The following is a 15,219-nucleotide window of genomic DNA, read 5'->3' on the forward strand; positions in this document are numbered from 1 at the left end:
ATAGTATCTGTCCTGAACTATATTTCACACTTTCTCCCCGTCCCAGTACACAGTCCTCCACGCTCTCTTTATATCTCTGCCCGTTTTGGCACGCTTTTACACCTAGCCATGCCTCGATCGCGTAAAGCGCCAAAATCAAGTCCTCTTTCTTCGCCATCAAGTGTCAAAGTGTCTGCCACCGCAAAACCTTTGGTGGATATTTCCGAGAACGAACAATGGCGACTGATAAACCAGACTGGGATTCTGCAATCTTCTGCTCTGAATAAACCACGCAATGAGGATGTAACAGATTCTCCGGAAGTTGGTCCTCTGGCTGACGAAATCTTCAATGCTCTCTTCCTGATAATTCCTTTCTCTTCATTGCTATTATTGATGGAGATGTATGGTCATTCTCAGAGCAATAATCTATATCGTTGGAAACTAATGGGTACATTTTACTAGCTTAATTCGTCACCAGTATGGAAAACCCGCCTCCTTAGAAGTCATAATGGACAGAATGCTTCCAAGTGTCCCAAGTTCGTTTTTTTTGTTTGCACCAAGTCATTCAATAACTGAAAAGACAAAATAAATAGTCTTGTCAATTTTTATTTTCTACAGTACGTCCATCTCTCACTTTCTAACATTATGTTCCTTGGTTGATTGCTTTCCCAGCAACAAGATACAAACAGGATTTAAAAATGCAGATACTACTTTTCGTTTTGTCAGTAACTGTCGGTGGCAGAATGTTATATCTTCTGGATAATGCTTCGTGGTTGGTTAATATGAAACAGGCATGTATAATTTACTCTGTATTGCATGTTATTCAACATACTTTTTGAACAGTGCCCACCCTTAGCTACGATTTGGATTTACACAGTTCTTCAACTACATCTAGGTGCTGCAGTTGTCAGCCTGGCTACAGTTGGGGCCTATGTATGGTACTATAATATTCAATTATTGCGACAATACTAATACTAGAATGTATCCTCTGTGAGGAGTGCAAACGTCATCGTAGTACTCATCCGTGCTTAGAATGCAGGTAGTTGGCCCGGGCAACGGATGAACAGGAGATGCCATTGAAGTATTGATTTTTGCTCGAATATACGCCGGTAAAATGGGTGTGGTCTTTCCCCAAAACGGCACCTTTATCGAGCAGAGAAAAAGTATGATCCTGCAGAATGAAAAGAGTATACGGGTCTGTCTGGCAACGAAAATTTGAGCTGGCATCCACCTTTCGGCTTTGAAGGGGGACTTTACCAACTATACTGCAGAGATGCTTTAGGAACGTGTCACGCATGTTATTGCAGGTAGTGAGATGAATGAAACCTGCCGTTCATTTATGAATTCAGCTCATAAAATGTCGAAAGGAGACAATAGTAATGAAAATATGTCTCGACAATTATATTCCTTCCCCTGTGTCGAGCCGACTTGATAATATCTCAACCTTTTTCTGTGAAGATGTTGAGACGCTTAAAAAGAGATCAAGTTGGCCAACTCACACGATACGTTACAGTTCGACCCTCCAGGACTTCCTTGAGCACTTGTATTTGCCATTTGAGACGTCTGCTACATGACCGCTGGATTTCACTTTTGTGTCGATGCAGCCGTTCAATAAACGCCTTGTAGACACGGTCATCGCGAGCGAAATAATATGACTAGTCAAAACCTGGTCAGATATCGTCATAACAAGTATTATTCGAATACCCACTGGCATAGATTCTCCTATGATACTTTGTTGTACGTTCGACCAAGCTGCCATCATTAACAAATCCCTGGTGTAGTTCAGTGACGATTTCAGTCTGGATATAAAATGACAACATACGCAGTAGCGTTAGCTATACTACCAGAAAGAAATCAGTTAGACGAAGACAGCATCACACAAGACAAAAGAACCATACTAATCTTCCAACGAAGCTATTAGGTCTGCTTTCCCCATCTCTTTCGTTGCAAATTTCCTCACCGCTTCCCCAGCAACTTGGACTGGTTTGCCTTCTGTTCCTGCTTTAAGTGCCCGGGACACAGTCGAAGCTTGTGCATAAACCCATTTGTCGCCCTCACTCATGATCAAAGTTTGCATGAAGGAAGCAATAAGCTCATTCTGAGATTTTGCGAGGCCTTCGTTGATCGCGAGTTTGAGACCAACCCCTGAATACTCGGAGTTGTAAGCATGATATATGTGGGACAATGCGAAAGCTGGATTTACTCACGTAGGGCTTTAAGGTAGGTTTGTGTTTGTGTTTTTTGTATATCTGCGTCTTCGAGATAGTTTACCCATTTGGAAAATGCCCCCAGTAACACGATGGCAACGTCTTTGTTCCCGGTTCGAATGGCATGCACAAGGGGAGTTTCTCCCCCTGAGCTTTGTAAAAGAAGCTAGAAGGAAAATCCATAAATGTCTATAGCAGACAAAACGATAAAGCCAACGAACTGGGAAAGCCTTGTCGCGAACTTCCATGAGAAACATGATATCTCTGTCTTCTACGGCCTTCATTATTTCATATGGCTTCAAATACACATATTGTGAGTGAAAAGAATATATGTTATATAGAAGGCCTACCTGTACATCGGCCCATCCTGAAGAGGGTACACGGCTAAGACGAGGGCCAACCATAGATCTAACAAAAGACCTGATTGAAGGAGAACGAGGTGATGAAGAGCTTCGAGGACGTGGTTTCTCAATATCCTGAGGTTCAATAACGCTTTCTGTGTCAAGGGTCTCTTCTATTGAGTTCTTGAGCATCTGGTTCATGAATGCTCTGGGGGCAAGTCTCTCTGCTTCGCGTTGAATAACCCCTGAAAATACAGATTTGTCACGTCGGGTTACATTCACGGATCTGTTTATCCTCACCTGTCGTTGGAAGCCGCTCTGGTAAGCATGGATCTGAGGTTACCCGTCTTCTAGCACGTCTTCTTGATGAGGTACTAGGAAATTCAGATGATCCACCTAAAGCTATTATGATTGAAGCGTTGTTGAAGGCCATCGAAGTAACAGGTTGTAAAGGAATGTTCAAACGTCAGTGTGCAACGTAAGTTGGCGTATTGCCATTCTTCATGAGTACATGATATCTCCAAGAAAGACACACAACTGTGACCGTCATTGGCCTGATTGGCGCTTAGCACACAAGTCGCACAAGTCTGAGTGAGAAAGAGGATGATTGCATAAGCATCAGGGCCGTTCTATCACCCATCAATGTGGTCAAAATCATTCTTGTTATTCTACAACACTTGTCCATCTCCAATCGAGCTCATATTCCCTTCCCGTTTAACACCTCTCCTACCATACATGTTGGCTTTCAATCATTCCTTTCTTTTGTATTGATATCCCACTTTTGCCCTTCTATCTTTAATTAAGCAACTCCTCTCAATGTCCAAGATCGCTAGGAAGAGCTGGAAAGGTTCAGAGGCAACCAAGGATTCCCCCAGTCCGGCACCCACTGTTCATGATATTGAACATATGTCATCGTCATCCCGCGATACTCCTATTCAAGATACTATCGGTGCCCCCTCAGTTTCTGATGCTTCTCTCGGCGATCTTTCTGTTAGCTCTAAACGAACTCGCGATGATTTCGAAAAGGCACTATCCAATCCCAGCATTTACGAACGTCCCGCTAAATTTCTTAGGATTTCCAACTCAGATTCCCTTCGCAATAGGCTTCCCGAAATAGTTGGTGCTAGAGAAAGGGAAGAGGGGGGTTTGGCTCTCTCCCACCTTAGTCTCAAGGAGAGAATCTTAGAACAGTCCAAGCAAGAGAACAGTAAAGAGAATCCTTCAATACTTGATAAGGACATTTTTACTGATATCCTAATTCAAGCTATTGCCATCCTTCCTCCTGCAAAACGTAGTTTTTCTTTATCGAAATCATTAATCTATGACCTCATACCGATCGTCTAGCTTCAATTACCCTTCTTGTGGACGTTGTAGCTTGGTCCATCGAGCAGGAACGTGAAAGGCTAAAAAGACTACCTGAAAGCAAGCGACTGCGAAGTCGGACCGTGTTAATCGTTGCTGAGTTGGTCATTCAAATAATACATAAGACGTCTTTCTTATCAACAACTATAGCGACATGTCTTCCATGGACAAATACGCTTCTACTCTCGAAAATGCAATATCGGACATAACTGTTGGAAGATACTCGGAAGAATCTCATTCCCCTGAGTTACAAACATGGACAGAATTACTGAGGAAGGATGTTGTCATGACCTCTTCACATGTGAGCTTTTGGTTTACTGCAAAAGCATATATTCATAACCCGCGCATGATATAGCTTTTACTTCACTCGCTTCTTCGAGGTGCTCTTGCGGTCACCCAACTTAATGTCCTAATCATTAGCGAGGCTCAAAATATTAGGAATCAAGATTCACACCCATCTATGCCTATTGTTCAGGTTATGAACGATTTCTACCGCATTACCGACTCCTGGTCGCGTCCTCGCGTCTTCGCCATTGTGTCCGCTCCCGACCGTCATACACAATTTGATTCTAAGATGTTGAAGCTCGAGCAAGCCTTGGATTCAAAGGTTTTTGGGGTCAGCGAAGATAAACGACTAGAAATTCTTGCACTTCCTGATCGTCCAAGCGAGCTTGTGATATTGTATGATGGTTCTCGGAAATCCACTGAGACACGTTTACTTAAACAGTTACATCAACTTGATCCTAACGAATCTATATTTCGTCGACACTACCGCAACTCGCGGTTCGCCCACGAGGACATCGGCCCTTGTGCATCTGACTTAGTCTGGAGACGAAGCCTCAAAGAACTCGAGGCCGAACTTATACTCAATTATGATGATGTTGATGTTGACGACAATGAATACTCTCTTGAAGACAGGTTGAAAATCCAAGTATATCGTATCGTGAAGAATTGGGCTTACACCATGCCAAACATGGATGTATCTTCTCGAGGGTTTAACGTCTCACACAAATTCTTGAGGCTAGTTCAACTTCTGAATAAATTCAAATCGTACGGTGAAGGTTTTCGTGGAATAATTTTCGGCAAGTATCTGTTTCTTGTATCAGTTAACCATTTATTTATTAGTACAACAGTGCAAAGGCGCGCAATTGCCCTAGTTCTTTCCGACTTATTACGTACTTTGGGAGATCGGTTTCTTCGGCCTCAGTCTATCATTGGTTCTAATAATGACTTGACAGAAGCCTACCACGTTGAGTACAAATTTCTTTCTGTCCCTCTTGTGGTGTTAACCATGATGCAGCAAGATATATTCCACGATTTTGCAACTGGAGTATGCAATCTCTTAATAGCCACGAAGTCCATTGAAGATCTAGATGTTCCAAAGGCTTCGGTAGTTATTCGGTAATCGTTATTTTATCTGCCACAATTTGTCAAGCCATTCAATCTAAAGTTTAAATAGCTACGACCTTTTTGAAAGTCAAGTGTCTCATGCATACGTTCGAGCTCGCACAAGAGGACGCGAAAGCCATCTCGTGCATATGGTGGAACGCGGTAACGATGTCCATCGTCGTATTCTGCATCGTATCACGAATATCGACGCCGATATGTTAAAATGGACAGAAATTCTATGCAACTCTGCGGAAAGCTCCATTCCGCCTGAAAGCTTACAAGAAACCATCAATTCTTATCATTCTGACAGTGATGACGAGGACGCCGGTCCACACTCGCAGTTTATTGAAGACCCTACCACCGGTGGCCGTATTTATGTTCAGGACGCGACCACCGCTATATATCGATACGCATCCGGTGTCAGACGAATAATTCCAAACACGCCATTGAATCACGCACTTTTTACGTTCAAGGACATTCAGAAAGAATTTGGGATACCCCGGGCCTATGTATGCGCCATTAATCTCCCTTCGACTCCAATTGATAAAACCTTTGGAGATACATCGGTCTCTAAAGCTGATGCACGGCGATCGGCATGCTTCAAAGCTTGCAAACTGCTTTATGCGTCTGGTTTATTGGACTGCCGATTAGTTCCTTTGCCCAATCGACTACGTGCTCAGTACGATTTTGAAAGCCGACGGGTTATAGGAAAAGACTCCCTTCCTGAGGTTAAACCCATTTCAGGGACAAGACCATATCGACGGAAGCAGCCTGTATTTTGGGAAAATTGCTCTGACGCGCTGTCCGACACCTTATACCCAACTATCGTTTCTGTTAATGGGTCTGACAATGACTCAGAAGTATATGCACCTATCGTTATTCTGACAAAAAAACCGCTTCCTGTCATGCCATCTTTTAGGCTGTTCTGTTCAGGGTCAATTGTCGATGTTCATTTTCAAAAGGCATTGCCTTTAATGTTTGATGAAGAACGTCTAAACAATACGCACTTGTTCACCGTACGAATTTGCCGTGCCATTATGAACAAGGCTTTAGTTTGTCCTTTGGAGGACATGCCATATTTCTTCCTTCCACTCCCTTTGGGTTGGCGACCAATTGTCAATAATCCACTCGAGATCCCTGATATTGCCAACGCTATACCATGGGAACTTGTCGCAGAGGCAGCTCATCATTGGGCTGTCCCAATCAAGAGAGCAAGTCCCGAAGAACTTGAAGCAGATTTATATGATGCAGTCGTTCAGGATCGGTGGATCGAATTCACCCGACGGTATAAGGTGGTCCAGGTGCGGAAAGACCTAACGCCTCTCAGCAAACCAAGTGACAGTAGGGTGAGTCGAATGCCATGTCATGAATATCTGAACCCCTGGTTAATTTATGATTACAAAGAGGGAAATGAGTTATGAAAGTCTCTTTCACTTTTGCAAATCCAAGCGCAAAGGGCTTGAAACACTGTCTGATTTTAACCAAGCAATCATCGAGGTGTCCAAAGTCCCCGCTATCTTAAACAACTTGAATCCGATTTCAAAAGCTCCAGTTAGTACAGCCAAATCCCCAGCAAAATGTACGTCTGTCGCTCGCTTTCAAACGCAAGTGTAACCCGTTAAATCATACCAGACCTTATTCCAGAGCTATGCGCGAAATTTACTTTACCGGCTAGGTAGGACTCTTCTCACTCCAGTGGATATACACTCATGGTAACTATTCAGCACATTATGGACTTCGATGCTGTTGCCATCAATTATGAGGAGAATAAATGATATTCTTCTTGTGAAAGAGTTGGATGCCAAGTATTTCGATCATGCTATTCGGGAGGATTTATTGCATAACGCAATCTGCGCACCATCCGCGGGTTTGGAATATGATTATGAGCGCCTTGAATTACTTGGTATGTTGGATGGCCATACAGAAAAGTTTTTGACTGATTTTACATCTATCGTTTAGGAGATGCATTCTTGAAGTATCTGTCCACCGTCTATGTTTTCGTTGCCAATCCTTCACTCAATGAAGGTGCATTGCATGTTGCACGCCAAAAGATCATCAGCAATAAATCGTTGCTCGTACATTCGACCCGGGTTGGCTTACCAGAATACATTCTTTCAAAAGTATTTGCTTATAAGACCTGGCATCCTCCACACTTTCGTGTTTTTACTCCCCCCAAGGCACCGAAGGTAACAGTAGGATCAGACACTAATGTGTCGCAGGCTGATAACCAAGTTGGGCCGGAAGATATAACTGAGGACGCAGGCATGGACGAAGGGGCAGCTGACATAGCCGTGGGCGACGAAATGGCTGGAGTCGATGATATGGCCGATTTCGTCGAAGATGTCGAAGACGCAGTTCCATCCATCGAGAAAGACCGGGTTGAGAATGGTGACGATAGCGTAGACGAGGATAAGCCATCCTCACCACCTTTGCCTAATAACGCACCATTGGATGAAATGATTACAGAACCAGTTGTGCAGAATGGAAGTCGTACCGCCACACCCCCTACAAATGTCCAACCTCTAGCCGAACCTCGGGCAACAAAGAAAAAAGGGAAATCCAAAAAGAAAAAGGCGGGAAATGACGATTCATGCATTCAATATCTAGGTGACAAGGCGAGTTCGTCGCAATTTACGTTTTGGATATATCTTGATTACAGTGAACTTTGTAGGCTATCGCAGATGTGGCAGAAGCAATCATTGGCGCTGCATATATATCAGGAGGACGTGAAGTGGCATTGCAAGCGACGAAAGCACTGACAATACCTCTCTCTAACATTGACCGGTGGTCTGATTTTGGACGCAAGGTGTTGACACCGCCTCCAAATGTCATCGCAAAGCTTCCACCAAGTTCTATTGCAGCTATTGAACAAATTATTGGGCACAAATTTAATCGTCCGCATCTTCTGGCCCAGGCAATGGCGAGTGCCCTTTCCGAGACATTTATTTACAACCTCAGCTGACGCAACTGTTATTCACAGACACACTCGTCCATCCAGGGGTATGAATCTACATCCTACGAGCGCCTTGAATTTATTGGAGATGCCATCCTTGATTTTAGTTCGTGATTGTTGATTCCGGAAAGAATTGATAGCTTATGCATTATCACAGTGGTCATACGACATATCTTTGATCGTGACCAGCAACTTGCGCCTGGAGCTCTAACTATGTTGAAGGTGTGTCGATATGTAAACGGGCTAGATGTTTTCATTATGTATGCATTCAGGGTGCAATGGTGTCCAATTCTGCATTGGCGGCTGTATGCGTGTGGTCCGGCCTCCAAAATCATCTTCTGTTCGAGTCGCCAATATTAGCAACTAGCATTCAGACATACATCAACGAATTGAAAGACAGACAAGAGAAGGAGTATGCACTCGCAGAACAAGAAGGACGGAACCCTGGACAGTACTGGCTTGACATAGAACCCCCAAAAGTAAGCATACTACCGTAAGCACTTGACATAATAACTGAACTTGGAAGAACACAGGCGTTGTCTGATGTAGTGGAATCAATTGTGGGCGCAATCTACATCTCAGATAACTTTTCTCCTGTGGGAGCGGAAACACTTTTTGATAATGTGTTGAAACCCTTTTACGACAAGCATATTACGCTGCACACACTCTCACACCACCCTACGAAGATTCTGTTTGAATTATGCCAAGCTCAAGGCTGCCAGCAGTTTGAGATCACTAGAGAGAAGGTTGGAAATATGTTTTGCTGTGAAGGTCAGTACAATGTTTCTCCCAGATAAACTAAACTCATAGCAATTTGGTAGTTGTGGTGCACGACGTTGTGTTATCAAGTGCCGAAGACATAACACCATTCTCTGCTGGCAGACAAGCGTCGCTCCTAGCTTTGGATGCATTAGAAGGCGATGCAGATTTTATGACTCGGGTATGCGATTGTCGGGTTCATACACACAAAAAAACCGGCAAAAAGAAAGACGCGTTTGAAGAGGCACTGGCGCGTGCATTGGCTGCGCAGGAGGAGGAAGATGAGATTACGGGCGACGCCGAGGAGCAGGAAGATAGACCACTCGAAGAATGCTAATAAATCAAAGTAGTTCAGAAGGATATCTGTGGATTTTATAAGCAGTTCTTTGATTCTAATGGCGATGTATACGAATGGCGAGAAATCTAATGATCTAGTCGGTTGCAGCTGCAGATTTCTGGCTACAGGAAAAGTTAGACAGGGTGTCGGTCTAGACAGTGCGAATAGCAGAACGAACATTTGGTACCAGGACGCGATGAAGGGGATAGAGAATCCAAAAGTAAGATAGACAGCGACCTTTGCGCCGAAAGCTGCCTTCTTTTGGCCTGGCCAGGCGAAAGGGAGATGCTAATGGAGAGAAAGATGAATACAAAAAGACGTCAAGAGTGACACGGAACTCGAACATGGTAGTCGTCGTGGCCAGCGGAACGAGCAGCCTTGGAGGCGTGGAAGCCACGGGAGAGAGCCTGTTGGCGGACGGCAGAAGAGCGAGCGAGAATGGACAGCGACATTTCGATGCTTGTGGAATCTGGGTGAGGGTAGGGGCGGCTGGAGGTAACGCCGGGTTACTTCGGGTGACCAATCTTGCGTGACTAGTGACTCAGTGAGGTAGAGCTTTGAAAGCCGAGGCTATCTGCTCGTGCCAAGCCCGTGACATCATTCCTGATTTCGTTGTCGCCGGCTTGTCCCTGGCGCCAATGCTCGACTTTGGCGTAGACTTGTTGCAGCTTCCAGTAGCCATTCTGGCGATCTGCATCATATTCGCATTCCCTGTCCACGCAGACCACAACGATATTTGACAAATAATCTCCAGCTCTCCAGGAACAAATTTCTACCTCTTCAATAACTATGCTCCTAACGATCTTGGTGGCTATGTGTCTTGGGCCCCCTTTTGGACTTGGTGCTCCATCTTAAGACAATTCAACACACCCCCAGCACGCACTGTAGTCTTGGCACTCGATCTTCACTTCCTGGTATATAAGCCCTTTGCTTTTGGATCGAGTCTGGTCGTCGACCCCGATTTATGATGGGCATTTTCACTCGGAAACCCGACCTCAAGCTCAGTAATCGAATAGATACAGTCACCGTTCCACCCAAAGTTCGGGACTTCACGACAATCACCCCTGTTGCACATACCCTTACTCCGTCAGAGCTCCTCGAGGACCTTGGGGTGTCGGAGCATGATGGACTTACGAAGAACGAGGCAGCTAGTCGCCTACAAACTTGTGGAGAGAACCTCCTCCAGGGAAAGGAAGGCGTCTCAGCATGGCGGGTATTAGTAGGGCAGCTTTGTGAGTCTTTTTCTGTGCTTATCGCGGCTATACTGATTATCTTTCGTAGCGAATGCCCTTACATTGGTTTTGATCGCAGCTTTGGCCCTCAGTTTTGGTGTCGAGGATTTTATCGAAGGGGCTGTTATTGCAGCGGTTATCGTTCTCAATACAACGCAAGTTATTTGTTTGCACTTCTCCGGTAGTATTCTCATTCAATTTATCTCTAATTCAGTGTCGGATTTTTTCAAGAATACCGCGCGGAGAAAACTATGGACTCTTTAAGGCAGCTTTCATCACCTACAGCTCTCGTCATTCGTAATGGAGAGAGTATTCCCATTCCCGCCAAGAACGTCGTACCAGGCATGTGCATCAATTTTGTCATGCGTTGACTTAACTTATCATATAGTCCAGGCGACCTTGTACTAATCAAAGCTGGCGATGTTGTCCCTGCCGATGTAAGCCAAGTCCATCGTTCATGTCTAAAGTAATCTAATGTGTTATTATAGTTGCGGCTTATCTCAGTCTCCAATCTCGAACTTTCAGAGCAACTTTTGACAGGGGAATCATTACCAGGTCAGTATAATTCTTTTCTGGGACTAGACATCGTCAATGCCTAATTGCTCCTCAGTTTCGAAGAATATAGACACCTTCAGTGAAAACCAATTAGATATTCCGATCGGTGATCGCCTAAATCTATGTTATGCCTCTACGGTTGTAACCAAAGGACGGGGAACTGGAATTACAGTAGGAACTGCTATGAATACCCAGGTGGGTAAACTGCCTTTTGAAAACGACTACAATCATTTATGGGGAAACAATTAGATTGGCCGCATTGCTAATGCAATTAGCGGCAAAACAGATGCTTCTGGAGAAGCCATCAAAGATGACAGACCTTGGTATAAGCGAGTGTCTAACAAGGTGCTCGAATTCTTGTAAGCTAGCAGGATTTTTGTCATCCACTGTTAATATCTAAATCTTTACAGGGGCCTTCGATCGGGAACCCCTCTACAGATTAAGCTAGCAAAGCTGGCATTTGTCCTTCTCTTCTGTGCCATCATCCTGGCTATTATCGTCTTTTCTGTCGCGCGTTGGAAGGTTACAAACGAAGTCGCTCTTTACGGCATTGCGGTGGCCATTGCCATCATACCTGAATCACTCATCGCGGTGTTGACGCTTACGATGGCGGTGGGCACAAAACGCATGGCGAACGAGAATGTTATTGTACGGAAGCTTGACGCACTGGAAAATTTGGGAGGAGTAACGGATATTTGCAGTGACAAGACAGGAACACTAACTCTAGGTACGATTTTTTTTTAACCTGAAATGGCTGTTACTAAAATCACTTAGGAAAAATGTCTGTACGCAAATTTTGGTTGGCAGGCGATCCACAGAAAGCTGTCGAATATGTAGCGGATGTTACGCAGAATGCGTTAGAACCCGTTGGAAATGTTCTCCGAGAAGATAATGGATCAGTGCTTGATACAGCTTTCTTGGGCGATAGCTTATCCGAGGCTCTTCGAATCGCATCTTTGTGCAATGTTGCAACGTAGGTCTTGTCTATGTTCAATTTTCAGGTTCATTGACGTTCGCCCAGAATCCATAAGAATCTAAAGGGAGAATGGAAATCCACTGGCGATCCTACGGAAGTCGCGCTTCAAGTTTTCGCAACTAAACTCAAACTTGGAAGGCCGGGTCTAGTAACCGGTTTGACTGAACCTAAGGAGAAGGTAACACGATTCGCCATGGGAAAAGTTATCGAGAATGGCGAGAAACAACCTCATTTCGACGAAAAACAACCGCAACATCTTCCAAAGCGATTCGAACTCAAAGCTGAATTCCCATTCTCCAGTGACTTGAAACGAATGTCCATGATCTATTTAGATCAAGAACTGGATGGACAGGCCCTCGTCGTTATTAAGGGAGCGGTGGGTTTCCCTTTCACCTTTTGTTTACTCTAAAAAGTTAAATATTTCTGGCAGTCGGAACGCGTGTTGGCAGCATCAACTCACTATGTCCCTTCTCCCGAATCATCACCGGAAACTGCTCCTCTGTCGGAAGAGATCAGAAATACTTTTCTGGTCAAAGCTGAGGAACTGGCATCTCAAGGTCTCCGCGTCATTGGCTTGGCATCAAGGATTATACCTGCTACTGGAATTGAAACTCTCACCCGAGAAGAGGTTGAACGGGATTTTGTATTCCGCGGGCTTGCAGGTATCTTCGATCCACCTCGGCCAGAGACGCTTGGTGCTGTTCGAGCGTGTAAACAGGCGGGCATCGTGGTACACATGTTAGCCTCTGTTATTCTCATGTAGTCAGTTTCGCTTAGTTTGTTTCTTTTCCAGGTTAACCGGTGACCATGTCACAACTGCGAAGGCAATTGCTGAGGCTGTCGAAATCATCTCGCCAGATGCGCCTCCTAGTGCCGTTATGACGGTCTGTTATATGAATCGTTTTCAAAGCAAGACACTGACAAATTATAACAGGCGACTGAATTCGATAGGCTGACGGATAAAGAAATCGATGCACTCCCAGAACTACCCCTAGTTATTGCTCGCTGTGCTCCCGAGACCAAAGGTAACATATAGGGTTTCTTGTAGTGTGTTTTTGTATTCACTCCGTTATGTTATAGTTCGTATGATTCATGCTGGGAAACGTCGAGGCAAGCATCTATCGATGTCCGGTGATGGCGTCAACGACTCTCCTGCTTTGAAATTGGCTCCCGTTGGCATTGCGATGGGCATGGCTGGCTCTGATGTGGCGAAAGACGCTTCAGATCTCGTTTTGACAGATGAGTGAGTGCAAAATATACTACTTGTTTAGAAGTATAATGACTGAGACCATTATCAAGCAACTTCAATTCCATCGTAGTCGCAATAACCGAAGGTCGCCGCTTGTTTACGAATATTCAAAGGTTTATCGTACATCTTCTGACCACCAACGTGGCAGAAGTAGCTCTTTTGATTATTGGACTTTGTTTCCAGGATGAAGGCCAAAATAGTGTTTTCCCTCTGAGTCCCATCGGTGTGTTGTGGGTTAACATGGTTAGATACAGTCGTCGTATTCGTTGTTCTTCCTCGATGCTGATGGCTTGCTCCAGCTTACCAGCTCTCCTCCTGCATTTGGTCTCGGTTTGGAGGCAGCTGATAGAAATTTGATGAGAAGACCGCCTCACTCGCTCAAGGATGGTATTTTCACTTGGCCAGTTATCTTGGACTGTCTGGCATACGGCATTATCATGGGTGGAATTTCTCTTGCTAGCGTAAGCACATGTAGAAGTTTGTTGGCAATTTCTTTCATTGACTTTTTTTTTGGTTTAGTTTGTCATTGTTATCTATGGCAAGGGAAATGGAGACCTTGGGCATGATTGTAACCACGAAGTCAGTGAATTGTGTCGAAACGTGTTCAGGGCCCGGTCAACGACATTTGCCACGTTGATTTTTGCGATATCGATCTACGGATTGGAGCTAAAATCATGTACGTATACCTGACCCTGATGTCGGGCAGCAGCTGATCCCTCGATCTTTTTCATGATAGTCGATCGCTCTTTATTCTCATTAACCCCTGGTCGCCACTTCATGAAAGATCTTTTGGCTAACCCTGTCTTATTATGGTCATGTCTTGGTGGTATGATTAGCGTGGTTCTTCGTGAGTCACTTTACATGTTTCAGTCGTCTCTTGTGACTGTTGTTGATGCGGAGTATCTCATCTACAGCCATCTACATCCCCGGCTTGAACACCCGTGTATTCTATCAAAGTGGGATAGGCTGGGAATGGGGAGTGGTCGCGGGGATGTCTGTCGTCTTCTTGATATGGTGTGAAATCTGGAAGGTGCTCAGGAAGCCCCTTTACCGACGATGGACACCATCTCTCGTTGAAAATCTCGTACACGATGAACATGATAGCAACGAAAAGCCACGCCGAGACGTTTAACGATATCCTCTAATATATAGACGATGTGCGACACGATTTATACCCCATGCACATCTTATTTGTAGCTCATGTGCATGCATGGCTCTATAACATCTGCCATATGTATCGAAGCATCGCTGCAGACGTCGAAGGACATCATCAACTTAGCAATAGATGTATCAAGAGTTCAATGACCGTACGCCAACGTAAAACGTTTACCATGTACATTCTTATAGATGCAGAAGATATGTCATTTTTTCGCTGTAACTATTCACGCTGAGCTGTTGCTATTTGATGGATTGTTCTGAGTTATCCTTTATGCTCTCTATCATTGCTGACGAACGGTTATCAAGCTCGATTTATGTATGATTTGAAACTGCGTACTAGTAAATCTCTCAGGTTAGGACATTGCATCTTGTCTTGTGTGGTTTGGTGATAATCACGTTCACTGTCATTCAATGACTCTATTCATATGTGTATCATTTGATCCCGGCTACTTGGAGAAGAACTTATGGCACAGAGCTGAAGCCCTGGTTGAAACCCACTTTTATTACTTTCGAGTTGCTCGACGGAACCCAATAAACTTTCTACCCATTACAAGGTATCTTTTCTATAAATATAAGCCAAATAGGCCCAACCGAAACGAGTTTGTAAATTCCACGTGGCAGCGCAATGATGTAGGCGGACCGGTACTTAATCGGTAATCGGGGTTCACGGCAGTTAGCACCTAAAATGGCTTTGGCAAACCCACAACGGAGGGTGATTAGAC

The 15,219-nt window shown here is 44.5% G+C and overlaps 5 protein-coding genes across 5 annotated transcripts; 3 read left to right on the forward strand and 2 right to left on the reverse strand.

Annotated features, from left to right (window-relative positions):
- Positions 1–108: 108 nt before the first annotated feature.
- On the forward strand, positions 109–479 carry JR316_0005021 (uncharacterized protein; the record flags this gene model as incomplete). The annotated part of the gene is made up of 2 exons (XM_047890785.1): positions 109–380; positions 458–479. 2 exons carry the CDS (start codon positions 109–111, stop codon positions 477–479), a joined length of 294 nt encoding a protein of 97 aa, XP_047750546.1.
- An 899-nt stretch (positions 480–1,378) lies between these two features.
- JR316_0005022 (uncharacterized protein) lies at positions 1,379–2,960 on the reverse strand (the record flags this gene model as incomplete). The annotated part of the gene is made up of 9 exons (XM_047890786.1): positions 1,379–1,429; positions 1,479–1,634; positions 1,688–1,751; positions 1,802–1,819; positions 1,878–2,124; positions 2,187–2,352; positions 2,408–2,482; positions 2,537–2,772; positions 2,828–2,960. The coding sequence occupies 9 exons, from the start codon at positions 2,958–2,960 to the stop codon at positions 1,379–1,381; spliced, it is 1,146 nt and encodes a 381-aa protein (XP_047750547.1).
- Positions 2,961–3,343: 383 nt separating this feature from the next.
- Positions 3,344–9,327, forward strand: JR316_0005023 (Dicer-like protein 1; the record flags this gene model as incomplete). The annotated part of the gene is made up of 15 exons (XM_047890787.1): positions 3,344–3,818; positions 3,872–3,989; positions 4,040–4,190; positions 4,245–5,290; positions 5,349–6,624; positions 6,683–6,857; positions 6,911–6,953; positions 7,003–7,181; positions 7,238–7,893; positions 7,950–8,198; positions 8,259–8,337; positions 8,389–8,453; positions 8,504–8,710; positions 8,765–9,002; positions 9,053–9,327. The coding sequence occupies 15 exons, from the start codon at positions 3,344–3,346 to the stop codon at positions 9,325–9,327; spliced, it is 5,232 nt and encodes a 1,743-aa protein (XP_047750548.1).
- Positions 9,328–9,421: 94 nt separating this feature from the next.
- On the reverse strand, positions 9,422–9,779 carry JR316_0005024 (uncharacterized protein; the record flags this gene model as incomplete). The annotated part of the gene is made up of 3 exons (XM_047890788.1): positions 9,422–9,449; positions 9,506–9,615; positions 9,672–9,779. 3 exons carry the CDS (start codon positions 9,777–9,779, stop codon positions 9,422–9,424), a joined length of 246 nt encoding a protein of 81 aa, XP_047750549.1.
- A 515-nt stretch (positions 9,780–10,294) lies between these two features.
- JR316_0005025 (Calcium-transporting ATPase 3) lies at positions 10,295–14,471 on the forward strand (the record flags this gene model as incomplete). Its single annotated transcript, XM_047890789.1, has 19 exons — positions 10,295–10,559; positions 10,609–10,740; positions 10,791–10,905; positions 10,948–10,996; positions 11,048–11,114; positions 11,170–11,309; positions 11,364–11,473; positions 11,525–11,841; positions 11,889–12,087; positions 12,136–12,466; positions 12,521–12,828; positions 12,884–12,974; positions 13,025–13,115; positions 13,171–13,333; positions 13,390–13,582; positions 13,639–13,800; positions 13,859–14,015; positions 14,076–14,186; positions 14,254–14,471. 19 exons carry the CDS (start codon positions 10,295–10,297, stop codon positions 14,469–14,471), a joined length of 3,219 nt encoding a protein of 1,072 aa, XP_047750550.1.
- Between the last annotated feature and the right edge of the window lie 748 nt (positions 14,472–15,219).

This window comes from Psilocybe cubensis, chromosome 4 (assembly GCF_017499595.1).
Source record: "Psilocybe cubensis strain MGC-MH-2018 chromosome 4, whole genome shotgun sequence".
Taxonomy (NCBI): domain Eukaryota; kingdom Fungi; phylum Basidiomycota; class Agaricomycetes; order Agaricales; family Agrocybaceae; genus Psilocybe; species Psilocybe cubensis.